Source organism: Phyllostomus discolor, chromosome 13 (assembly GCF_004126475.2).
Source record: "Phyllostomus discolor isolate MPI-MPIP mPhyDis1 chromosome 13, mPhyDis1.pri.v3, whole genome shotgun sequence".
In the NCBI taxonomy this organism is placed as follows: Eukaryota; Metazoa; Chordata; class Mammalia; order Chiroptera; family Phyllostomidae; genus Phyllostomus; species Phyllostomus discolor.
Genome location: NC_040915.2, coordinates 33895080 through 33921168, shown reverse-complemented (window position 1 = coordinate 33921168; position 26089 = coordinate 33895080). Strand labels below are relative to the sequence as shown.

At 50.5% G+C, this 26089-nt stretch overlaps 1 protein-coding gene and 1 long non-coding RNA gene across 2 annotated transcripts in view; both read left to right on the top strand.

Moving 5' to 3' along the window:
- Nucleotides 1-26089, top strand: part of SLIT3 (slit guidance ligand 3) — a 518212-nt gene that overhangs the window by 72055 nt on the left and 420068 nt on the right. The window contains exon 4 of the mRNA XM_028528159.2: nt 24850-24921. Coding sequence (XP_028383960.1) covers nt 24850-24921 — 72 coding nt within the window. The remainder of the gene's footprint in view (nt 1-24849; nt 24922-26089) is intronic.
- Nucleotides 11585-21409, top strand: LOC118497856. The gene is made up of 3 exons (XR_004900364.1): nt 11585-11595; nt 15537-15539; nt 21261-21409. It is a non-coding gene; the product is annotated as an uncharacterized LOC118497856 (long non-coding RNA).

Genomic DNA, 26089 nt, shown 5'->3' with positions numbered 1-26089 from the left:
AGTGGCAGAGGAAGGAGCCATTCAGTGAACACTCACCTGCAGTCGCGTGCCTTTGTTGACAGATGCCTGTCTTTGCACTCCTGGTGATAAACTGCCTCTGTGACATCATCTTTTGAATTTCCGTGTTGCCGTTTCTCGGGATAGAAATAGGCATCCCAGAAAGTGTCACCACTTGCTTGTAGCTGAGGCTGAGCAAGATGAGAAGCACACAGGAGGGGTCTGGAATCCCTCCCTCCCAGGCCAGTGGGCCCCTCGCTGCCATCACAGCCAGCCCAGCCCTGCCTCCTCCAGGCAGCACAGGCAGCCTCTGGCCATAGAGGCTGGACAGAGAGCAGGAGAGCCATGGATGGTCAACTAAGGCACAGACGAGGTGAGAGATATATTCTGCACCCAACCTAGAGAGTTCTGCTTCTTGGTGCTGTGATAAGCTATATAATTAGTCACTTAAGTTCTCTGAGCCTAAGTTTTCTCATCCATAAAATGAGGGGAATAATGGTCTGGGCCTTACAGAATTGTTGAGAGGATTCAGTTGGTTAAAACCTAGAAAGCCCTTAGAAAATTGCTGCTTAACACTTAAGAAAGGTTAGAGAGTGTTGCTGCTGTTATTCTGGAAACTTATTCTACCTGTTGCGAACCGAAGGTACGGTCGGTTGGTCCAGTCCCATGGGCTTTCTGTTGCTTCTGGCCATAAACCACTGCTGGGCAGGGCCTGAGGGGGACCCCGTTCCCATCTGCCTCTGTCCTCGGAGAATGTGTCCTATGCGGCCCTGGTGTTTGCTGATCTAATCTGGAGAGTGATTGAGGGCTCATTTCAGTGTTGTTGTTGGCTCTGGGCCTAATCTTGTCTGTCTTGAACTGTAAGTCCAAGAAGATGGGCCAGATCGGATTCAAGTGCCCTGCAGGGTGGGGCTCCAAACACGGGGGTGATACCTACGTGCATCTGGGGAGGGTGGCGGGGCTGGTGGTAGATTCATCGTAGTTTTACCGATTCATTTCTTTGGGAACATTTTATAACCTAAAGAGCAGTCAACTGGACCATCACTGTGCTTCCCATCTTGGGCACTGAGTTTTTAATGACCATTGTTGGCATTAATTGGGCACTTCCCGGTTACAGGCTCTGTGTTAACGACTTCCATATGCATGATCTTGGGTAAGCCTCAGAGCTGCCCAGTGAGTCAGTTGGCTTGTTTTCCCCTTTGCCTGGATGAGGAGTTGGATGCTTGGGGGTGTTAAATCATTGGCTGAAAGTCGTAGATGCAGTAAGTGCAGAACCAGAAGGTAGGCTGCCCGTCAGCGGAGCCCTAAACCCTCAGACTTTAATGTTCTCGCGAGTCATCTGGAGGCATGGCTAATAGGCAGAGGCAAGTTCAGCAGAGCCAGGGCTTGGCCTGAGACGCTGCATTTCTCCCTACCTCCCCGGTGATGCTGACGACGCTTGTCCCTGCACCATGCTTTATGTGACAAGGCACCCAACCAAGGAGCCACCCAGCCATAGCTTGGTATTTTATATCTCTGTTTTGCTGGGCCTAACATTTGACCTCATGCACAGTTGCCTGGAAGCCATCAGCTCACCCACTTAAGGTGAAGACAGTGTCCTACAGGGCTCTCAGCAAGTGAGACACTAATATGATGCTTTAGGGAATGCTTTAGGCGGTTGCTCTGCTCTTAGAAAGTTAGGCGGAGTAGCCCCTCTCTTGTCTGTCTAGAACTGATCTCACTCGACTGAGAAAGAGGGTCCGTCTGCACACTTGGACATGCTATTATAGTCCTCGGCTTGGCTGGGTTCCTGGGTTTGGGGCCCAGGAGAAGTCACCATGACCTTCATTTTGCATCCAAGCCTCTTCCACTCCTGTGCCTCCGCTTCTGATCACGGCCACAGTTCGCCTTTCATTCTTCCCGGGCTCGGATCCTTTTAGGAGCCTTGGATCCTTTCCTCGGCCCCGGCTTTCTTGTGTAGTCAAATCCCAGACTGACTCAAACCTGCATAACATCTCTGACATCGCTTCCCTTCACCACCTGGTGGAAGGGGCAAGGCCCTGATCACCTCTTGATAATATAGCCATTGTTTCTGTAGTAGCTGATATGTGAATTATCCATGTCATTAAGCTCTCACCACTGTTCGTCAAAGGTACTATTATTGCCATTGGTCAGGTGATGTACACAGGGTCAAGAGACTCACTCGAGGTCACCCAGAGAGTTAGTTTTGGCTCCAGGACTGGACCCACTGCTCTCACTGCCAGCCCTTCTGCAATACGGCCTCTCTCCTTTCTGTCCATCGCTGCTGCAGCTGGAGGCATCCAACACGTGACCACTTACTCGCTTAGCCACTCCCTTAGCCCTCTAGTGTGTTCCAGCACTGCGCTCGGTGCTGGTGATGCAATGGAGAGCGAGATGGGCATGTCCCTGCCTTTATAAAGCTTATCCCAGTGAGCACATCATTGCTCCTCGTTAGCCACATGACTTTTACCAGGTTATTTAAGCCATATGAACCCAATGGCCCATATGGACCTTGGTTTTCTCATCTATAAATAGAGATCATTATAGTACCTACCTCACAATGATGCTACAAATATCAAATGAGGCCAGGTGTGCAGCCCTTAGCACTAGCACATAGTAGGTGGACAGTAATCTTACCTGAAATTGCGTGAGAGTTAAGGCCACGTCTTTCAGTATGCCATTCCGAGTCCCTTGTTCTAAACACCCCTGTAGCCTCCATGAGGAATCCTCGCTCCTCCCCAGGCAGGACACCCTCTCCTGGTCCCCTGGCCCCACTCGAGTGCTGAGCCCTCTCACCGTTCATAATGTCCCACCTCTTCTCTGCCGTCAAACTCCTGCCCATTCTTCAAAGCCCAACACAGATGTCGTCTCTGCCACTAAACCCTCTGTTCCGTGATACTGTTGTCCCCTGGACCCCTCGTGGCACTGAATAATGCTGCCTTGTGTTCTGGTTTATAAGTCCATTTCCTTTGCTCTGTTGTAAAGCTTCCTACTTGCCCGTTCAGCAAATGTTTCCTGAGCAGTCACCATATGGTCGGCGCTGTGCCCCTGACAGCAGCAAGTGACGGAGGCAGTAACCGTCACGGCGCCTGTCTTCATGGGGTGCACCAAGGGGACAGCACCGTCCAGTGGGGTGTCCTGCCCTCCTGGGGACGTTCTGTCTCCCTATTGTCTGTGTGAGAACCATTGGCCACATGTGGCTATGGAGCACTGAAAATGTGGCCAAGGTAGCTGAGGGACTTTAAGTTTGTTTAATTTTAATTTAAATAGCCACATGTGGCTGGTGGAATACTATATTGGACAAGCAGGTAGTCTGACAGAGCTGCTAATCAAATAATCACCAAAAAAATCAATAGAAAATTGTACTTGTAGTAAGTACGATGCAGAAGGAGTACCTGGTTGCATAAAGGGAACCAGGGGGTGGGGGTGGCCCAGTCCAGTGGGGGGAAGGATTTCCTGAGGCAGTAATGATGGAGCAAAGATGAAAAGCTACTCAAAACAACGCAGGGAGGTGCAGAGGGTGTGCGTACAACTAATTGAGCAACATGTACAAATGGTCCATGGTAGGAAAGAGCATGGCCTCTGAGATCTCTGAGAGTCCAAGAGCAAATACCATCTCCCTCCTTTCCTTTACTTTGAAATCTCCAAAACACAAAGCACTGTGTACTCTGCGCATAGTAGGCACTGAAAGACATTTCAAGTTCGGTTGTGAGATGCCAAAGTCTCACTGCCTATGCAACCCCACCCAGTTCCTCCTCGGAACTGCCCCAGCCGGAGAGCCAGGAAACAAGAGCCCCCGTCCTGGCTCTTTCCTGGGGGTCCCCATGAGTAAGGAATAGTGTCTGTTTGTCTCAAGGAACCTTTTTTACCATATGGCTGGTAACTTCCCACCCTCAGGATTATGGGAAATATTCTGGGTATACACTGGAAGAGATGTAGTCATGGGTAGGGGCTGGAACCACAATTCAACCCGTGTATTGCATTGTCTTCATTTGTTCATTCATTCAACAAACACTTGCGAGAGACTGCTGCGAGCAGACACTCCGCTAGGTGTTGAGGCTACAGTAAAGAACAAAGAGAGAGTGTCCCAACCTCACAGAGCTTATACTATAGTGAGGGCCCCCAGGGACCCCAGGCCGTAGCAGCCAGGGTCACTGGCCCTTGCTGGGACCTGCAAACTGTCTATAAGCAATGTGTCATGTCTGGGTCACTGCACAACTCACACGTGTATCCGAAATGCAGTCATTCTGTAGTGGGGTCCCAAACGCCTTGGCCACAGAGTCAATAAGTAGGATTGCCAGATACTTTCGCTGTGGACTCCTGGGAACTTCAGGTATTATAATTTTCTATGTGTTCTCCAGAGTCACTCTGCCCTGCATACAAGTGGGTAGTGTGTGAATTCCTCAGAGTCATCATCTTTTAATAAGAAGAAACAAATAACTCCTTGTTTACACCTGAGCTTGCCATTCCCCACACCAATTCCTTATTCACACCGTTGGCTCACGAAAGAGCTTAAACAAAGTTTAGTTCCCGAAGGCTGGGGGAAGGGTGGAAAGTCTAATTTTTTTTAACCTACTCAAGGTCTTGTCCAAACGAGTTGTCACCAAAAAATGAAAGCCAGATGTTATTTTAGTGAGAAATAAATATGTGGCCAAGCTGCGGATTGAACCTGAGGTCTCCCTGGATGGTTTCCACGTGTGTCGGTAGCTGGACTCCCAGGTATTGGCGGCTGACATTCTTTCTCTTGTCTGTTCGCCGAGGCGCAGCACGCCCAGATGGCTAATGAGCAGTTAGCATCCAAGCCGAGCATCCCGCCATGGCGATACCTACCTGCTCATAAGACAGGTTCAGACCATCTCCGTGCGCGGCCGGGGGCTGCTGAGCTCAGGCCGAGAGGCAGAGACCCCTGTCCGGAAAAGGGGGAGAAAACAAATTCAGGCTGAAAGTGCTGCCTCCAGCTTCTCAAGGAGGGACCTGCTTTTGTTGGGAGCCCTTAAATCCTCCAGGAAGACATACTTCAGATAACCATCGAGGAATTGCAGATGGAATCAGGGCCTCAGAGCAAAGAATGGCCCTTTGGGGTCTAACGTTACAGCGTGTTCTTCCCTGAGTCTGATTCAACGGTGAGCATTTCAGCCAAAGGAAGCCTTTTCGGTAATTGGCTGCATCTCCGTAGGAAGACCGCTGACTTGCTACTGCCTCTGTCACAGCGTTTCTCCTCTCTGGATTTTTCTCACACTTTGCAAATTGTAGATACAGTTAATTGTGTGTTGGCCTTTGAAACGCACCAGGGTGGTGTTAAAACTTCCTTGAAGGGCAAAAAAAAAAGGTGAGAAAGGGGAAAAGTGGTAGGATGGGGCTCAAAGGATCAGCAGGACTCAGAGCAGAGAGGAGCCCTGGGGAGAGAGTCCAGCAGCGTCAGACCTTGAGACCGTGAGTAGGGGATTCAGGGGGTCAGGCAGTCGCTTGAGCTCCACTGGGGCTGTCTGACCCCCGGCTGGGTGCACGCGCATGGGTAGAGCAGGTCCAAGGAGGCGCGGAGCCAGGCTGACCACAAAAGACGCTGGGGGAGGAAGCCCAACCAAGGGTTGTGGTACAGGCAGGGCAAGGGTCCCTGGTGTAGGAGGGGTCTGCCAAGGGCCAGGCAGGGCCCATCACTGAGGAACCTTTCCGAGGTTTCCTCCTGAGGAAATTGAAGGTAATAGTTCCTAGCTCATGGGGTTATTTTGAGGATAGAATAGATTAATCATCATAAAGTCTTTAAAAGAGTGGCACTCAATAAATATTATGTGCAGGCAGGGGTTTAGACATGAGAGAACAAGAAAAGGCAGAGTTCTTAAAGCATGAGTTTGATTCTAGGAAAGACGTTTTTGAAAAAAAGCTTAGCTTAGCTTTTGAAATGTGTCATTTACTTACATATTCATTCAGTCTTTCCTTCCTTAGTCAAGGAATCTTCATTGAGCCCCTTCGATGTGCCAGGTATTCTTCTAGCCTTGGGGCTGCAGTGACAATCTAGAGCAGAATGGGCAAACTGCAGCCTGTGGGTGAAATCTGGCCCACTGCCTATTTTTGTAAATAAAGTTTTATTGGAACACAGCCATGCCCATTTATTTATGCACTATTTATTAAAGGCTACTTTCACACCACAGTGGCAGGATGGAGCAGTTGTGACAGACCTGCTCAGGGCCTGCACAGCCTAAAGTAAAGACCACCTGGCTCTTCACAGAAAACATTTGCCAACCCTGGTCTAGGAAGTCCTTTCAGTATGGCCCTCCTGCTCTAATGAAAGACGCAGGTCAATAGGAAAGTACAGTGCAGTTAAAAAACTTCAGAGGGACTGTTAGACTAGAGAGGAGGATCAGACAGGCTTCCTAGAAGATGCTCTATCAGCTCAGCTGAGGCCTGGAGGCCAAACGGGAGTTAAAGAAGCAGAGGAGAAGGGAACAGCATGTGAGTGCAGAGGTGAGAGAGCAGGGAATGCAGAGGTGCAGAGGTGAGAGAGCAGGGTATGTTCAGGAGCCGAATGAAGTTCATCATAGTTGGAGTGACAGGACAGATGACACATGGCTTCACAAGTAGGATGATGAAGTTTTGATGATTTTCAGAGGGCAGTGGAGAGCTATTGAAGGCTCTTCAGCAGGGTATCAACATAATAGGGAGACCGGGCCACCTGGAATATGGAGGTTGGGCTTAAGAGTTGAGTGGGAGGGCGAGGAGCAAGATTGGAGGCCTGGAGGCCAGTGGGGAGCTCATTTCACTAATGCAGGGGGAGACCGTGGTGGCTTGAACTAGGGGAGTGGCAGCAGAGTTAGGAGAAGAGAATGGTTTGGAGACATATTCAAGAGTCAGTTTTCATAGTTAGCGGTTGATTGCACTTGAAGAATGTCAAGTGAAAAGGAGCGAAGCATGGAATAGGGCCACGCCCTGAGACGGGGGCCCTGTGGGCAAAAGCAAGTCTGGAATGGAGGGAGAGGATGGTGCCCATGTTGGACATGCCTGTGGGACGTCCACGAGGAGATGTCCAGTTGGATACCTTCCAGAGCAGCCCATGTTAGCCACTCCATGGCTTCAATACAGGAGGTGAAGATATTAGCCATTTGGATAGCTGAAGGGTTTGCTTTCTAGGAAGAGGAAAGCAAGAAGAGGCCCAGGGGCAGGCACACCCTGGCGTGCCCCAGGAGCATCAGGGAAGCTTGTGTGGGGAGCAGAGTGAGAGCGGGAGAGAGGAAGGGGTGAAGTTTGAGGGGTAAAGGAGAAGGGTGGGGAGCAGATCCTGTAGGGACATGTGGCCCATGGCAAGAACATCGACTTTTGCTCTGAGTATGATGGGAGCCATTGCAGGGCTCCGAGTGAAAGAAGGACTTGATTAATGTGGGTTTTTCAAGGATCACTCCAGCTGCTTGTGGAGAATGAGGTGTCAGGGTGAGAGCAGAAGCAGGAGGAGCAGTCAGGAGACCATTGCATATCTGAACTCAACTCCTCCTCCTCTTCTCAGTCAGTCAAACTTCCATGCTATCCAAAGGCCTTGGAATCTCAGTGTCTTACAAAAGTAAATATTGATTTTCCTTGCTTAGAGATGATGGGCTGGCTGGTTCTGGCTGATGTCAGCCAATCTCAGCTAGACTCAGCTGGGCCTGGATCAGGCTATAGACTAGTTCCGATCTTACACCTGACTTCTTTTTCTCCTTGGGTTGGTGGCTATTCTTGGCCTGTTTCTCTCATGGCAGATGGAAGGAGAGATGAGGTCAAGGCAAGTCACAGAAGCACCTTTAAAGCCTGTGCTCGCATCACCCCACCTGCCTTCTATTGGCCAAATCAAGTTCCATGGCCACGCCCAGCATCAGTGGGTCCCGGAGATGCACTCTGCCCATTTTAATGGGAGATGCTGTGAAGACACTTGGCCAGAGTCTTGGGTGTATGATTTTACTGCAGAGAAGGAGGGAAGAATTGGAAGTAAACCAGTCCACCATGTTTCTCTGTATCACAGCTGACCTCATCCAACGTGATCAAGTTTGACCCTGTCATCTTCCTGTTTCTTTTCTCCATTCCTACCTCTGCTTCCCTTCAGCTCACATACTGCCTCCCCAAATGTTCTCCTTCTAGTTCTCCCACCACCCACTCTTGTTTTCCCCAGCAACTCATCCTGCACGCCCTGTGTTTCCTTCCAATGGGCGTCCTTTCTGCATGCAGGTCCTGCTCGAGAAATTTCAGTGACCAGGCATTTAGTGATACAGGGTTCTCAAATGTCAATCATTTCTATGCCCTCATCATGGTTAGGTCACTCTGTGTTACATCTGTGCTATTATTATTTAGTGTTTTCTTTAATTTGACTTTATGCCAACTAAACTTTTTTTCTTAGCCTCATCTTAAATAGTAATGACCATGAAAGTTATAAATCCTCCTGAAAACATAAGAAAAAGTGCTGATTGAAATAAATATGCTTGTGCATTTACCTTCTGAAGTCCCAAGAAGTTTAATTGCATTTGGGGACACACTGGCCTCCCATAAGCCCCTGCGCTTTATCACCTGACTAGTCTTTATTCTCATCTCTACACATTTCCCTCACTGGGATCATAACGGGCCCCTTGCTATTTACATACCTGTCACGGAAAAGCATTGGCCCATAGCTGTGCACATTCTGCTTCCTGGGCCTGGAAGACCCTACTTCTTTCTTTCTTCCTGTCCTTTAAGACTTGCCTCCTAAACCATCCCTAGCCCCTAGTTGGCTCTCCCTTCCTACTTCACCTACGGTCTAAGCCCATCGCCCAGTGTGCCGGCTCATGCTTCTTGCATCCTTTTGTGTGTGTGGGCCTTACCAACTCGGTTCACCAAGTGCCTCAGGCCTGACCCGGCCTGTGCCTGCCGAGTCCCTCTTCATCCACCAAACAGGTGTTCCTCATCCTTCACCCTGCACATCAAACTTGAGCTATTCCTGTGGCGCCCCATCCTGGGGCCTTTCACCACATGTTATCCTCTCTGCTCTTTCTCTGCTTTTCATTCCCTGGCTCACTCCTCCTTTTCTTTAAAGATGGTAGTCAAACATTGCCTCTTCCATGAAGCCACGAAGACTCCTCCACAGCTTGCCGTACTCCTTCTCTCTAAGCACACATCACATGAGCCTGTGGTCATCGATGTGCTTGCTTGGCTTTCTCCCCCACTGCACTGACTATAAGCTCCTTAAGGAGAGGGTCTTGCTGGGTTGCGTGTCCCAGGGCATGCCATAGAATAGGCATTTAGTAAACCTTGAATTTTTAAATTTATGAACTAAGTAGCTTGAACTTCAATTCTCAACAGGAGTTTGTGTTCTTTGGTGTCAGAGATCTTGCCTTCTCTCTTTTTCCTCCCCCAACTTTGTTTGCCCCAGGTAGGCCAACAGTAAGGGCTTGTGAAATTTGCAGTAAGATGAGTTGCATAGAAAATGCAGGAGGTAGCCAAGGTTGACGACGAAAATTGGTGCCAATTAAGATAGTTTTGCAATTCTAAGTTCGATCAGGTCTCAGCTGATTTTGGACACCGAATGTATCATGATTTTGATTATTGAGGGCAAAAGGGGATGAGTTCGGAGCCCTTTGCCTTTGTCCATGATTGAAAAGATGTAATTCATGTTAGGTAACCAGTCCTGGTCATTCTACATCAGCTCTACATCTGGAGATGGTGTCAGATTCTTTTCAGGGTAGAACTGGTATTGTGTGTGTGTGTGCGCATGCATGTAAAACAGAGAAAAAGAGAGATAGCCGTCCAGATGCCAGCACACCTGGAATCTATTTGTGAGGATCACTGGTTCAGTCCACAGCTCGGGCCATTCATTTATTTCTCACTAAGTGAACATCTGGGGTTCGGTTTGAGATGCCAACAAGTTTGGATGGGATCACAAAGCCGTGGTTGGGATGGGGGTCTGCGGGCCCGAAGTGGGAGTGAGAGAGGTGAGCAGCGGCTCTTAAACTGTTCTGCAGACTTCAGTTCAAATGCAATAGCCAGAGGGTTGAGAACCTCTTCCCATGCTGGAAAAGCATTCAGAAACAGGAATAACCAAGGAGACCCAATCAGATCAAAGCAATCATGCAATCTGAAAAGTGTTCCTTTGCTTTTTCAATCCGTTCCCTTTCCACCCTCCAGTCTAAGTATATCCAGGTTATCTTCCCTTTCTAGGAAAAAAAATAAGGAAAACAAACAAACAAACAAACTTGGACCTGAACCAGGAAGGAAATGCTATGAGGAAGTAGAATTCTAGTTAGCTATAGATGAGAATTGGTCACATTCCTTGGCTCAGGCCGAGAAGGCTGAAAGACCCCTTCTGCTGCTGGGTATTAGACAGGTACACAGATACCTAGATAAACTCCCGGAGAAGCCAGCCATCGTCAACAGCGCTTGCTGAGTGCGAGTGTTCAGAACAGAAATGAAAGGGGAATTTGTCATTCACAGGCTAGGAATGTTTGAAACTTTTGCTGTCAGGCCTTTTTCTTTTTTTCTTTTCTGATTTTTTTGTCCTTTGAGCTTTCTTAAAACTAAAGAAAAGGCCAGTGGGTTCAAACAGGATCATTTTAAACAGTACACTTCCTGAAACTTTGTACTCAGTCGCACCTGCCCCCTGTGACATCTACCAGCTAGAGTGTTTCTCCTTCAATTTGCATCTGTCATTTCCCTACCTGTGGGTCAGAGGGGCTGGAGACCCCGAGGCAGGGCCTGGGGAACACGGAAGATCTCCGGTGGGCTGTGCCTGGGCCTTCCAACTTAGAACCGGCCTCTCTGTGTTGTTTGGGGGATTGTAAGGGGAAAATCCCTCAGTGGCCTAAAGTAGCTTTCTCTTATTTCCTAGTAGAAGTGACTGGACACGAATCAGGGGCTGCTCAAGGCATGCTTCCTGTCTTTACGGACTGTTTTGCAGAGCAAAACTAACTTCAAAGGATTCTCAATCCCCCTCCCCTTCCCCCCGACATAGCTCTCCTGTGCTGATTTCCAGGCAGCACAGACAAGAAAGAGTCAGTCTTTGGGGGCTTTCTGCCTTTTCCTTTTATCATCCCTCATATTGCGGATACAGAAACCTCACCTTAATGCCCCCTGAGGTTGAGACCCTCACCCTGACTCTGGTTTCATTCGGCTCGAAGGCTGTCCCTGCTTCCCCTCCCCCACCCCCCATACAAATCAGCTGGCGTGCACCTCAGACACCACACTCCCGAGACCCTGTGTCAAACACTGTGGGAGGGAGAGGGTTTAACCCTCATTGTGGGGATTGCAGCCCTCCAGTAACCTGACTGCAGTCTCTGGAAGGTTCCTTACGAGATACTCTGGTTTTAATGGCCAGCCCACGGGTGCTTGGACAGCATTCCCAGCAACTTACATAACACTTTGAGCATTCAGAGTTTACCATCTTCATCCCATTCATGCATCCCACCAACCAACCAGCAACCAGTTATCCAGCCCCTTCTAGTTGCTGGAAACTGTTGTGAGCTCTGAGTTGAAGTGAACAAAACAGACGACGATCCAGCTTCTCACGGTACTTCCCATTTGAACGGATATTCTAATAGATGTCATGATTCCTGTTTTTCCAATGAGGACACCAAAACATAGTGACGTTAAATCTTAAGGACACACAGCTCAGTCAGAGCTGAACTGAGAATCCGAGTAGCCACCCCACTCTCAGAAGGAGGACAACAGAATAGGAATCTTGGGGGTCATCTCATCCAGCCCACTGGTTCTTTCTGATTCCCACTGAAAGCAAGAGCTCAGAGAGGTACTTGGGTTTACACACAGCCCGGCTTCCCTACGCCCAGCCCCATGGCCACCTCATCACCTCTGTCTTAGTCCATTCGGGCTACTTTAACAAGATACCACAGCCAGTCACTCATAAACCACAGGAACTTATTTCTCACAGTTCTGGAGGCTGGGAAGTCCAAAGTCAGCATGCCAACAGACACAGTGTCTTCGAGAGCCCTCTTCCTCCACTTCCTGGTTCATAGATTGACATCTTCTTGCTGTGTCTGCAGTGGCGGAAGGAGCCAGGGAGCTGTCCGGGCCTCTTTTATAACAGCACTGGTCCCACTCACGAGGGCCTTTCTCTTCCGTCTGAATCAGCTCCCCATGGCCCCACCTCTTTCGACCATCACCTTCGGGGTAGGATTTTAGCATACGAACCTGGGGGACACCACCATTCAGACCTCAGCAACCTCCCTCCCTTCCTGAACCAACAGAGATTTCGTGGTCCTCTTCACTCTCACTGCAGGCGCATCCCCTCAGCTCCCTGGCCCTCACCTTCCTCCAGCAGAGTCACCTGGATCAACCCTAACCTCGGCTGAGTTCAGTCTTGGGTTGTTGGCACACTCTCACCTAGGCAACTTGGATGCGGCTGGAAAATCAACACATGCCTGCATGGATGAACCTCACCACTCACGGTCACTACCGCCACGTGTGGCTTGCTGCCTCCCGCCATCCCTCCAGCCTTTCCCAGTGAGCTCACTCTCCTGCCCCTTCCTAGACAACAGTTTCTCACTTCCTCTCCTCAGTCACCAGACACCCCGTGCACCCTCCTCACTCCGTCCTGAGGATCTCGCCTCCTTTCTCACCGAGACAAGAGCAGTGATCGGAAGAGACGTCTCAGACCCCCACAACCACATCTGCCGTACGCTGTCCCCTAGCCTCTGCCTCCCCTGCTGTGGCCACAGATGACCTGTCTTTGACCTCATCAGAGGCATTGCCATCCCTCCTACCCTGGAATTTCCCATCACCTATTCACGAGCCTTACTCTAAAAATTCTCCCCTGCTTTCCGGGTCCCTCTCAACAGCATATTAACATTTTGCAATTTTTCTCATGTTAAAAAATAAATACTACAGAACCTTTCTTGGCTGCATATCTCTGCTGGCTATCAACAAAATCCCTCAAAATTATTATTTTCCCTTGATTTTCTCCTCCCTCTCTTTCTCGAACCACTCCAGTTAATAGTTCATGCCCACCTGTGCACCACGCTACTCTTCCCGGGTCACAGATGAACTCCGTGTGGCTGGATCCAATGCCATCCCAATCCTAGCATTCAGCAAACCAGCTGTCCCTCCCTCTGTCCTCGGGGCCCACTCTTATGTGGCCCCCACAGCTCCACTCTCTCGTTTCTCCTCCCACCACGTTGGTGGCTGCTTCTTCTGACCTCTGGTCTCTAGTGCAGCCCAGGACTCAGTCCTTACTCCTTCCATTCTTTTCTTTGTCTCCCGTGGTGCCTACATCCAGGTTTGTGGCTTTGAATACCACCTGTATCTCTATCTTGGTCTTATCCCTGAAGCCCAGATTTGCATGTCCAATTGTCTTTGAGGTATCTACCCTTGGGTGTTTATAGGCATGTCAAATATAACATGTCCAAATCTGGTCCCCGCAAACCTGCTCTTCCCACAGTCCTCCCCCATCTCCAGTGAGAGCAGTTCCAAAGTTTCAGATGCAGAACTTTAGCGTCACCTTTAGTGCCTCTCCCTCTCACACTTTACCTCTAGTCCACCATCAAATCCTGTCTGCTCCACCTTCCAGATACTTTCATCTTGCCCTGGCCAGTGTGGCTCAGTTGGTTGGAACGTCATCCTGTAACCAAAAGGTTGCAGGTTCGATTGCCAGCCATAGCACATGCCTAGGTTGCAGGTTCGATTCCCCAGTCCTGGTGTGTACAGTCCCTGGTGTGGGCGTGTATGGGAGACAACCAATTGACATCTCTCTCTTGCATTGATGTTTCTCTCTCTCTCCTTTCCTCTTTTTCTAAAAGCAATGAAAAAAATGTCCTCAGGTAAGGATAAAACAAACAAAAACACCTTTTACCTTAACACCTCTGCAGCGGCCACCCTGGAGCCCGATAAAGTAAACTCCAGGAGAAGGGAGAAGGATGTGCGAACCCAAGGCAGAGGGCGTGCGAGACCAGGGTAGCTCCGAAAAGCCCAGGAAAGATGGAGGCCTGGCGCTTGAGTCTGGGCAGCTGCCTGCCCTGCTGGCCCCACAGTGAAATGCGAGTGAAGGGATCTGAGCGTTGGCCACAGCCAAGTGGTCTGGTGTCCGGACAGGATCTGGCCAGCTCTGAGGATATACCTGGCTCTGTTAAGTTGCACATGGATTATGTTCGCCGTGTATGTTGCCTGTGTGTGCCCGTGTATATACATTCACACACAAGCATGAATGTGGTTTCTCCCACCCTAGACACATTTTCCTGGAGTCTGAACCCTCTGTGCACGCATGTAGTTCCATGTACAGTCCAATGGGGGAGCCCCAGAGACCCCTGCTCGTCACTTCAGTCCTAGATAAAGCAGCCTGCTGGTCACAGCCCGAGGTCCCCTGCATTGTTGTAGGAAAAACTGACTTAGACCTTGTGTCCTGGAACAAGAGGATGCTCAGGGCCCTTGGCTCATCGCCTGCAGAGCCAGCAGTGTCCTGCTGCAGCTGCACAGGCAGGACCCTGCCCCTCTCCCCTCACCCCCTTCTCTCCTCCTGGAAATCAAGATCTTCTGGATCGCATCTGGCGTATGGCAGCAGCTGGGACAGGGGTCAGAAGCAAGGCAGGCTTGGGCCACTGACGTGCTCTGCTTTCTCCCTAACAACCGTGTAATTGGAGGAAAATCGGTCCAGTGTGAGGTGCGGGAAAGTTCAAAAGGGATTATTTAGAGGTCTTTGTGCTTGTTTTCTTTTCATGCTGGATCCTGAGTCAGATCCCAGCAAGGTGAGATCCCGGACAAGCCTCAGAGTCCCCTCGGAACTGTGTGTATGTCTCAGAACAGAGTCATCTGCATGGGCAGGCCGGGCCTGAGACTGCCCTTGGAGAAGTTTGGCACAGACAGACCCTTGAGGTTTGAGAGGGGAAAACAAAGACAAACGCTCTCATGAGATGGCTTGGGATTCTCCTCTGCCCCCACCCTGGGGGCGGTGCTCTCCAGGGGACTTCGGAGCCTTTTTCTGAAACCAGAGGGGTGAGACCATTAACCAGACTTTGGACAGTGAGGACAAGGAAGCACAGGTTCTGTTTTCTAGTCTGCTTTGACTCAGTTTCTCCAGCTACAAAATGGCAAACACTGGTTGTTACTGGTCTTTCTCCTAGGACTGTTGTGAGGCCTCCTGGTCAATCAAGTGCCAAAGGGTTAAGGAAGCAGAAGGATGAAGGTGTTAACAGCACAGATTTTTGGTGTCAGAGAGACACCTAACCTTGTCTCTCAGCTGTGTGACTTTGGACAGTTTCCATACCCTCTTGGTGCCTATGTAGATAATATAAAATAATGACAATAACAACGTTTACTTCAAGAGTTGCTTTATAGTAAAATGAGATATTGTGTATAAAAAATCTCACACTGCCCTTGGCATACCATATGTGCCCTGTGTTGACAGGGAAGAAGGAAGGAAGGAAGAAACAACCAGAACAAAGAGATCATTATTATTACTTTGATGTTAAGGCAAGTTGGTTATTATGATCGTTCACACCAAGTATCTAAGTATCCCTGTAGATTTCCCAGTTTCCTTTGCAGTTTGGTCTGGCCACGTGACTGGTTCTAGCCAATAGACAGAGAGCAGAAGTAACGTGTGTCACCAGTAGGTCAAGGAAGTTAGCTGGTGTGGCTCCTTCCTCCCCATCTTCCCCAGGCACTGCCACCTTGGAGGCCACAAGTTCTCTCCGGCATCTTAGGAGATGGAGCCAAGTGTTTTATGTGAGTGTGGAATCTCTGTCTGCTGTGTTAACCCAGTGAGATTTTGGAGTTCGTTTGTTACTGCCATGGCCTTGCTGACCAATACAGTCATCTATGAAAGAGAAATAGATGTGTTGATGTCATCAGTAGAGGAAATCCTGTATTTATGACCTCCCGGGGCATCTAGGGATGATACCATGGTGGTAACAGTAGCCGCCACAGCTAGCATTTACTGGGTCTTGAGAAACACTGCAAAGCTCATTGCAGTGGTTAAACCATTGGGCCTTCTCAGGAATCTCATGAGGTGCCCATTTTGCTATTACACAATAATTGTGTTTCTAAAATAAACTTTAAGTTATTTTTTTAAAGGGGTTCTCTTTCTTAACCAACTTCGACAAGGAAAAAACCGCTTAGGGGCAAGAGTGTGAGACTATGACAGCAAAGTTATTTCTCCTACAGAAATGTCAAAAATAAAGGTTTTCTTCATTGCTACTAGAACATTTTGAAGTTGCAGATTAAAAATAACAGATTTTCAGAATTGGCATAAGCCAACCGAAATGTCATTGAGCAAATGCTGAATTCCATGAAAGACAAGGCTCAGGTCAACCTGCTTCCGAACCATCAAACAAACTGTGGCTTGGTCCTCAAGTGCCATTAAAAAGGAGCCCTATTAGATCTCAACAAAAGTACTATAGGAAAGTAAAAATAAAATTTCAAAAAAGGAAATGCCAATGGCAGAGAAGAGCCAGTCACCCAGGAAAAGTGGCCTTGGGCGAGGTCACAGATAGGTTTCTTCCCACACACGTGGGAGCTGTTTCTGAGAAAGGCAGTGGTAAAGCGACAACCACATGAATCAGGCTTCTTTTTTTTCTTTGTTTTTTCTTCATACCACTCTTTTTTTTTTTAATTCATTGTTCAAGCACAGTTTTCTCCCTTTTATTCCCATTCCAGTGAATCAGGTTTCTTACTGATCAGGTTACATCCAATTTGCATTATGTAAATTTTCATAGCAAGGAAAAAAACCTGAATTTGATTTGTTGGACCAATGAGGAAACCAAGAAAATATGAGGCCATCAGTGGCTATGACAAGCGACTGTGGAAATAGCTCTAAATCAGGGAGGCTTCTCTGCTCTTTTGCCTCTGCTCGCAGAGTTCCCCTGATGTGACATCTGTCCATCCCGATGGAGGATGGTGCCACCTCCAAGCTGGGGCCCTAGAGCTTCTGCTCCGAATGACAGAGCCAGTTCGGCCCTTGTAGCTTCGGTGGGTGCACGTTTCTGAGGTGCCAGTGGACCAGGACATCACCCAGGCTGCCTGGGGAAGTGCCCGGAGGAGGCCCAGCTGGTTTCAGCGCTAAAGCAGGCAGTTCTGGAGCCTTGTGGGAGTCTGCGCACTCTGACTGTCTCCGACCTCAGGCCCTGGGGAAAAGGGAGGGGCTTGCTGCCGACAAGCCATGCTTCTCTCTGCCCCAGAAGCCTCTCACCCTAACCCAGTGAGGGGAAGCCGCTCACCCTAACCCAGTGAAGGGAGCATTGAGCCCCATTCCCCTCGTGGCTGGCCCGACGGTAAGGCCAGTGAGCCTGGAAGCCAAGTCTTCAAGGACATTCTGGAGGTTACAGACAGACTCAGGCCAGTGGGCCCTCTGGGAGCCCTGTTCCTTTCCCAAAGGTCAGCTCCCCTTGCTTAGCCCAGGAAGGCTAACAATTCTCCAGGCTCCCTGGATCGACCATTCCTACTTTGTGATTTACTCATGAAGCCAACAGGACCTTACTGAAGGCCCTCTCGCACTCCTGGGGCTGAGACAGCCGAAGGTGGGACACAGAGCAGATGGTGGATGGATTTCCCACTGCCAAGGACTTTACAAATGCGGTGGGAAGATGGGACCCTCCCATTAGGTCATAAGTCAAGACAGTCTACAGTGTTAACTTAAATATCATTATTACCCATAGTAGTTAAGAGCACAGGTTTAGGATCAGGTGTCTGGGTTCAGATTCCATTACCATCCTTTTGGTCAAACTTGACTTTGAGCAAGTGCCTTAACCTTCTTAGGCCTCTGTTTCCTTCTTATGGGTTGACTTAGAGAGCTTGCTCAAAGTCTTCCTATGGGGACTAAACTGGATGGTAAAATGATTAATGTGTGTCGTTACTGCTACTGCTGTTTGTCAGAACACATCCGAGAGGCCCCAGGGATAGAAACACCCGGAATCTTCTGCATGGTGGTCCTCCCTCCCCCAGTCCTCTCAGCAGTGACTGGTAATTTCAGGTTCCCCGGGCAGTAGACCTGGGGGTCACTTGTAGCACCTCCAGTTCCATAACTCTTCACCCGCAGATGCGTTCAGTCACAGAACCCTGTAGATTACACACCACGCATGTCTCCTGCACCCCAATACCACCCTCATCCTCACCAACCGGGTCCTCCTACAGCCACACTCAGGAACTTCTTCATGGTCTCCTTGCTTCCAGTTTCATCCTCTTTCAAAACAGGTTTACTGCTCCTCAAGAGAAGTTTCCAAAATTTGGACCAGATTATCATTCTCTTGCTCATACCCTTTCTGTGGCTCCCGTGACTCAGTAAGCAGCCAAACCCAAATCCTTGATCGTGACCCACCAGTGGCCTTGTGATAGGACTACTGCCTAGCTCCACAGGGGCATCGCTTGTGTTTCTCAAGCCACCTAGTATTCCAGTGACGCAGGCCTGACCCCCAAATGCCCCTCAGTCTCCCAGCCCTCCACGGCCATGCACTTACTGCTCTTAAAGACTGAACCCCTTGTCATTTTCTCCTGAAGAGTCACAGTGATGCTTCGAAAGTAAACTCCAACCACTACTTCAGGAAGCCTTCCTTCACTGAGGTCTGGGTTAGCTGCCCCTTCTCAGTGTTCCCCAGTAACTCTCCTTACAGGGTCGTGGCATAGCTTTTCGTTTTCATGTCTGTCTTCTCTGCTGGCATCTGACATTCTTATTCATCTGCACTTGATTCATGCAGATGCAAGGAAGGGCTAAATCTTATTTGTCTTTGTACTTTTAGATTGAAGAACGACTGTAGACATGGATGGATGGATGGATGGATGGGTGGATGTCAGATGGATAGATAAATGAATGGTTGGATAGCTGGGTGGGTGGGTGGATGGATGGGCAGATAGTGGTTGGATAAATGGATAAACTAATGGTTGGGTGGTTGGATGCACATATAAATGAATGAATTCAACAGACAACGAGGCATAAACCTCTGATTAGCTCTCACTCCTCCAGGAAGGTCATCGGCAGTGCTACAACACAAGCCTCTGTTTCTTGGGGCTTCACAGTTCTGGCTGTAAAGCCACCAGCAGCCACTGGGTTTTCGATGTCGATGCTCCCTGTTTCTCCAGCAGGAACGCTGAGGAGGCGTGTTGGCCTCGGAGGGAGCTGGGGCACCCAGGTGGGCTTTCTCCCATCGCCAGCCAGGCCTGTGGCCCATTTCTAGACCTCCTCAGGTCTGTCCTTACACAGGTCCCTTTCAGTTTTCTCCATGTCAGCTCCACCCGGGCATCACGGACTGACTTCCAGCTTGAACTGCCGCAGGAGAACCCCACGCCGGGGCCCAGGGTGTCCCAGAGCAGTAGAGGGCACCCCTCTCAGGAGAAAGCACGCTTCATTCACTGTGTCTGTTTCTGCTCAGGAGCCGCTTTTAGGGTAGCCACGCGAGAAGTGCGCCTTATACAGGGTGGAGCCTCATCAGCTCTTCCAGATACACCTCGCAGACTGGCCTGGTGTACTAAGTAAACACGGATTTATTCTGGAGTGAACTGGAAATGAAATGGAGTACGGAACTCCTTGTGACTCAGAGAACTCGCACGTGGCCCGCCCCCCAAGCCCAAACGGAAAGACCCTGAGGCTTTGGGTTGAAGAGCCCAGCCCAGCCCGGAGCAGCCCAGCCGCCCTGGAATCCTCATTCAGGGTTTACGAAGCAGCAGGCAGAGCACAAGTGGCTAAATTTGGTTGTGTTTTTATTTTTGTCCAGCCACAAATACCGGCAAAGAACTGAAAACGAGTCCTTCCCTTCCTACAGCCAAGCTGGCTTTATTTTTAGCTTTGACTCTGGTTTTGGGCTTTTAGCACGCAGGCAGCAGTCCGCCGGATGGCAGGATTTTTGCCTAGGCCAGAGCGTTGGTTGCCTGAACATAACTGTCACCAGGCTTTGTGCAGCTGTGACAATAGAGGGTGGTCCCAGACAGACCCACATGGGGACTCAATTCTGGCCTCAGGGACCTCCAAGAGAGTCTTTTCAGGGAGGGAAACACACTCAGGGTGGAGGGATGACTGCGCTGGGGCGGAGGAGGGGAGGGGTAGGGAGCTGCTTCATGGAGGGGCTTCGAGTTGCGCGGTGGTTCGGAACCAGGGCTCTGGAGGCAGACCACCTGGTCCAAGTCCTGCCCCTGCCACTTCCTGACACTGTGGCCAAGTGAAGCGCACTCAACTCCTCTGGGCCTCGGTCCTTACCTTTGAGATGCAGATAGTAATGACTTCCGCCTCTGAGCTCGGCTCCCGAGATCCTGCCCACCCAGCATGCAGCAGGGCATCTGACATGCGGTTAGGACCCAACACGCACCATTTTTATTATCGCCGCCATGCCGCCACTGCGGTGCTAGACCCTTCTGCATCCCCTGCATCTTGAACACTTACGCCAGCCCAGTGAGTAGGGTTATTTTGCAGATGGAAAACAGAGGCTTGTTGGTATAAGCAGACCTGAACTCTGCCCTAGCCATCCCATGGTGGGACCACGCCTTCTCTGGGAAGGGACCAGTGCTCGCACGTGACTTAGAGGGACTTGTCACTGACTGTATGGGGACCGCTCTAAGTAAGGAGCTAGGTGCCTCCTTGTTACAGAACAACAAAGGGGGGGAGCGGGGATGATACACTATTACCTGAAAGGAACCCCCCAGGTTCATTTTGTCTGCCGCCAGAGGAAAGACATCTCTCAATGCCAGAGATTCGTGAAAAGGAAAGGAAATGTTTATTTAATGCTATACAAACTTAAAGTAGTGACCTAATGTCTTCATCAAAATCCCAAAGTCCCTCAAAACACCCACAAACACACACAGTCCTTCCTTCCCCCCTTTGCCCAGTCTGGGGTACCATATCTCAAGAAAAGAATTAGAAGTCCGTGGTTCAGGCAGCCCCTGGTTCTTCCCAGTAATCTGTTTTGGTTGGTAGGCCTCCTTCGGTTTCCGGCACCATCAGCTGTGTCACCGGGATCTCTGCTAAAGCTGGCTGGTGGCTCCCCCTTCTAAAGCTGCGGGGGTCCCCACTCAGCCAAAACCGTGTGGTTCTCCCTGCAATGGCTGTGACATCTGGGTTTAAATCCCAGCGCCAATCCTCTTCTGCAGCCCCATTTCTGGCTCCTCCCACAATTGGCCACAGCTGCCCGCATTCTGGGTAGGTGTGGCCCTGTGGTATGGAGCCAATTATCTCCAAGCTCTTCTGGACCCTGTTACAAATCCCTATTTGGGGCTCCCCTCTTGGCTGCACCCTGTTACAATCCTCCATTTTACCCAAAATGGCAGCATACCCACATGGCTTGCTGTCTGATCCCCACCATACATGCAGGCTCGGCTTACAGAGCCTAGGGGTTTGCTTCCTCCCCACACCTGAGTACAGGTCCCCTTAGTGCCACCTGGGCTCACTGAAACTGTAAGTGAGCAGACAGGGGCAACCTGGGAGCAGCATACTAACCAAACCATTGTCCACAACTCCATTATTCCAAAACGGTATTCAGAAACCAGTTTTCAACCAAACCATTTTCACGTCTCTGCTCCCTCCCCGTTTCATTTCCTTTTCACCTTTCCAGGCGTGATAGGCGGCCGATGCCCTCAGGAGGAGTGCAGAGGAATTCTTGAGACCGGGGAAACTCCGAAGTCTCACTCCCTTGCACCTGAGGGTTTGTTCTGCCACAGACAATTATCGTCCCACCTGGGTCACCAAAAACTGTTACAGAACAACAAAGGGGGGGCCTGGGACGATATACTATTACCGAAAGGAACCCCCAGGTTTGTTTTGTCTGCCACCAGAGGAAAGACATCTCTCAATGCCAGAGATTCGTGAAAAGGAAAGGAAATGTTTATTTAATGCTATACAAACTTAAAGTAGTGACCTAATGTCTTCATCAAAATCCCAAAGTCCCTTAAAACACCCACAAACACATACAGTCCTTCCTTCCCCCCTTTGCCCAGTTTGGGGTACCATATCTCAAGAAAAGAATTAGAAGTCCGTGGCTCAGGCAGCCCCCAGTTCTCAGTAACCCGTCTCAGCTGGTAGGCCTCCCTTGGTTCCCGGCACCATCAGCTGTGTCGCCAGGATCTCAGCTAAAGCCGGGTGGTGGCTCCCCCTTCTAAAGCTGTGGGGGTCCCCACTCTGGCAAAGCCATGAGGTTCTCCCTGCAATGGCTGCTGCATCTGGGTTTAAATCCCCACACCAATCATCTTCTGCAGCCCCATTTCCGACTCCTCCTACAATCGGCTACACCTGCCAGCACTCATCTCCTTCCAGCTTTACTGGGCTGCCATCGTGAGTCCGGGCAGGTGTGGCCCCATGTCACGGAGCCAGTCTTCTCCAAGCTCCCACACAGGTGCTGTAACTCTCGGTACTTGCCTCCCAGTTACATCTTGGTGGGGAAGTTACTTCCATTCCCCTGGCTCAGAGCATGGCCACAGCTATTTAACATATCTATGCAACCAGGTAAAGGTTATAGATGTGTTAAATGACCATGCCAGAGGGTAGCTGCAAAGCTGTTGCTTTGCAAAACAGCTCTCAATGGCCCTGCTCCATGTGTCCCTTCCCCAACCCACACCTGTGGCAGGGTGGTGGGGGGCAGGGACACCCTAATATTTCCTGGACACCTTGAGTTCTGGACCCCATTCCAAATCCCTATTTGCACCCCCTTGGCTGCCCCTGTAACATCCTCACTCTCCTCCCCCTGGCGCTGCCCCTTCCTTTACACCTCAGTGACAGGAGCACACAAAGAGCAGATATGGGGAGTGAGCAGAGAACACTGGTCAAGTTCACAGACACGGAAGGTGGGACGGTGGCTGCCGGGCCCTGGGGGAGCAGAACGGGGCTTGTTTAGTGAGGACGGCATTTCGGTCTCGCACAGCAACAGTGTTCTGGAGATCTGTCGTACAACAACTTGAGTATGCTTAACACTACTGAACTGTACACTTCGAAATGGTTCAGATGGTTAACATTTGTTAATGTAATTTTTTTTCACCACAGCTTAGAAGAAATTTTAAAAGAACACTGGATCGTGCCAGGGGGGCACTGGCAATATCAGAGGGCGGGGAGGGGAACCCTCTGTTAAGTGTATGTTTACCTAAACCCTGTGCTGTACACCTGAAACTAAGACACAGTAGTACCAAATATAAACTATAAATGAAAAATACAATTTACAGTTCTTAAAAAAAACAAAACAGAGCAGGGGTACGGGAGTCAGGCTGCCCCTGGGGAGGCCGCCAGTGTGTGTGCGTGCCCGGCTACCCCACCCCAGGCCGGGGTCTCAGGGCCAGGCTGGCTGCACGCGCCTGTGGCGGGGCCCTGGGGCCACACTGTGCACTTCCGACTGCAGCCATGGCCTTGGAGCTCTTCAGTGCTCCTCTCAGAGGCTTGCCCTCGGTGACCTCCTTGCAGTCCCCTGTCCTTCTGAAGTTTTCTGCCATCACCTGGGATAAAAGGGGGGAAATAGCAAAATCCCACCCAGGAAATAATATCTGCCTGGTGTGTGGGGGGAGCGTGGGCTTTGGGGCCAGAAGCTGAGAAGGAGCTCACCTCTTCTTCCCCCTTCAGTTTGCTTAGCTCCCAAATGGGACACTGTTGTTCTCCCAGGCAACCAAACGCGTGCCTTGGTTGGCTCGAAGTGGAGAGCTTCAGCCCGGCCGTACACTGCTCTTTTCCTCCAGGAGATGCTAGGGAGTGAGACTCAGAGGGTTCCGGGGACAGGACATCTGGCGACACTGGTGTAGGCATTTGCAGATTAGACTGTGTGAAGGTGCCGGGGCAGGGGGGCGTGGCGGTGAGCCCGGAACAGGGCCTCCTTCTGTGGCAGGAGGTCAGTGTGCATGGAGGCCATGGCAACGGCTCGATGTCCCTCGGAAAGCAGATGGCCTTCTTTTCTGTGACACCAGCATGGACCATTCCCAGGGGAGAGGCTAGCTCTGTCGCCCCCACCCAGCGTGGGGCATCCCGACTGGGCTGGGCTTTACCACCAGCCACGCTGCGCACCTTGGCTGCGGTCCCCGCCCCAGGGCCGACTGCTTCATTGGTCACGGTGGGGACAGTGCCTGGGGCCCACGGTGCTCTCAGGGGCCCATGAAAACTTTTTAACTTCTTCTAAAATGAGAAGAAAAAAATGAGCTTTCAGGTCAAAGTCCAAGTTATAGCCTATGATATTAGTATATTTGTTTTTATATCAACCTAATAGTAAAATGTCACATTTAATTTTTCTTTGATGGAGGAAGGTGCCCACAAAGGCAAAAGTGCCGAGAGCCCACGAAGGCCACACTGCGGCCTCTTCTGCTCTGGCATCCGGAGCCCGGCTGGCGGGGAGTCCCTTGGGCCCCCCGGCCCACGGTGACCCTCCCACCTCACCATGTAGAAGCTGGAATATTTTCTCTAGTATTTGTTTTTTAGGGACCCATGTCACATGCCAGTTCGGTCACTTGGCTGTAGCTGTCTGGCACACATGGTGAGAAAAATCCAAAAGGCTTATCTGGGTTTCGTGGGAAAGAATGTTGTGATCGTTAGTGATGCATCTCCCAGGCTTGTGATGGGGGAGGGGCAGGACTGTGCTGGGCCCTTGCTTACCAGGGACCTTTGCTCACACGCAGGGTCCAGTGGAAGTAAGGCCTGCTCGAGTGTGGTTGGTAGGGTAATAGTATAGATGTAATGGTTTATAGCTTTAGTTCAAACATTTCACCTCAAATGTCCTGTGGTGTGCTTGACTGTGATATTGTTCTATTACAGAATCACATGCTTATGATTTTATAATAAAAGGGAGCGTTATTTGTGCCAGACACTGGATTTCCCACTTGATGAGCCACATGCGCCACAAGATGGGCTTCGCCCTGCCCGTGCCGAGCACCCCACGTTGAAGAGTCTTAATGCCTGTCGACTGATTGCATGATGTCTGTGAATTGTACACTTGATCCAATGAAAAGTCCTCTTGACATCCTTTCGCTGTTCTCCCTCCTTAGACGCCTGAACAAGAATAAGCTCCAGGTCCTCCCGGAACTGCTTTTCCAGAGCACGCCGAAGCTCACCAGACTGTGAGTAGAGTTGAACTGTGTTCCCTCGCTGGTGTCTCGCCGCGCTGTGGTGACGCGGAGTGTGGGTGGGGCTGCCCTCACGCGTGGAGCCCCGGGCTGCGCGGAACTTGGCAGTTAGACCTCACTCGTGGAGACTTGGAGCAGGGTGTCCGTGCATCTGTGCGCTGTGTACCCCCTCCCCTCCAGGCCCGACCTTCTCACTCCCTTCCGTCAGAGGGCAGCGGCCTAAGTGGCCAGTGGGGATGAGCAGCCGTGGTAGTGGATCATTCCTTCGCAAGGAGGGCGGAAACGCTCCCCTTTAACTTGGGTCTGAGCTTACCTCCGTGAAATGCCCTGCAGTGGGCCTGAGGCGCGTGTCCTCACGGGAGGCTGCGGTGGGCCCAGAGGGCATGGGTGTGGACCGATCATTTCCACGTCACCACCCTGCTGGCCAGAACTGTCCTGCCTGCTGCCTGCTTCCTACCGCTGCCCGTCGGGGAGCCCTGGGTCTGGAGGCCTGTGATTTTGTGGTGACAGAAGGAAACACCTTGAATTTTGCTTTGTCTTGTGGAATGGTCCAGGATATAATGAGGAGGGAAGAGTTGGAGATGCCGCTGTGCATTTATTCCTTGTGAGAGTTTGGAAGCTGAGGAGCCAGAGGTTCACATCAAAGGGGAGAGTGTGATTGATGCGTTGTGGGTGTTAGGCAGGCGCTAATTATTGACAGTGAACAGCTCCACGATTTTGAACCTGGAAGTTCTGCTGGCATTGACTAGGGTGCATTATGGGATGAGCTGGGTTGCCCAAAGTGTGCCTTACCAAGTGGAGAGCAACACTGGGTCTGGCCGCTTGGCAGCTGGGCAGCAAAATCTGCAGCCTCTCTGGGAAGGCTCTAACCTTCCTGGGGAAGGGCCGAAGTGGCGGCCGCCATCCGCATTCGCTGTGGCTGTGTGTTCGATACCTACCTGTGCAGTCAAACAACGCATGTAGTTTCCGGGATAAATTGGGAAATTCGAAACACATGTCAGTGTATGCACTTAAGAATGAGCTCTGAATTAGGGCCCTGTATCTCCGTCCATATCTATCCTTGTAGATGTAGCGAGACTATATATGTGAGTGTTTTTCAAAGGGCACTTTGTTGGAACGAGAACAGGCCAGCTGTGGCTGGTGTGTCAGTGGTACAACGACC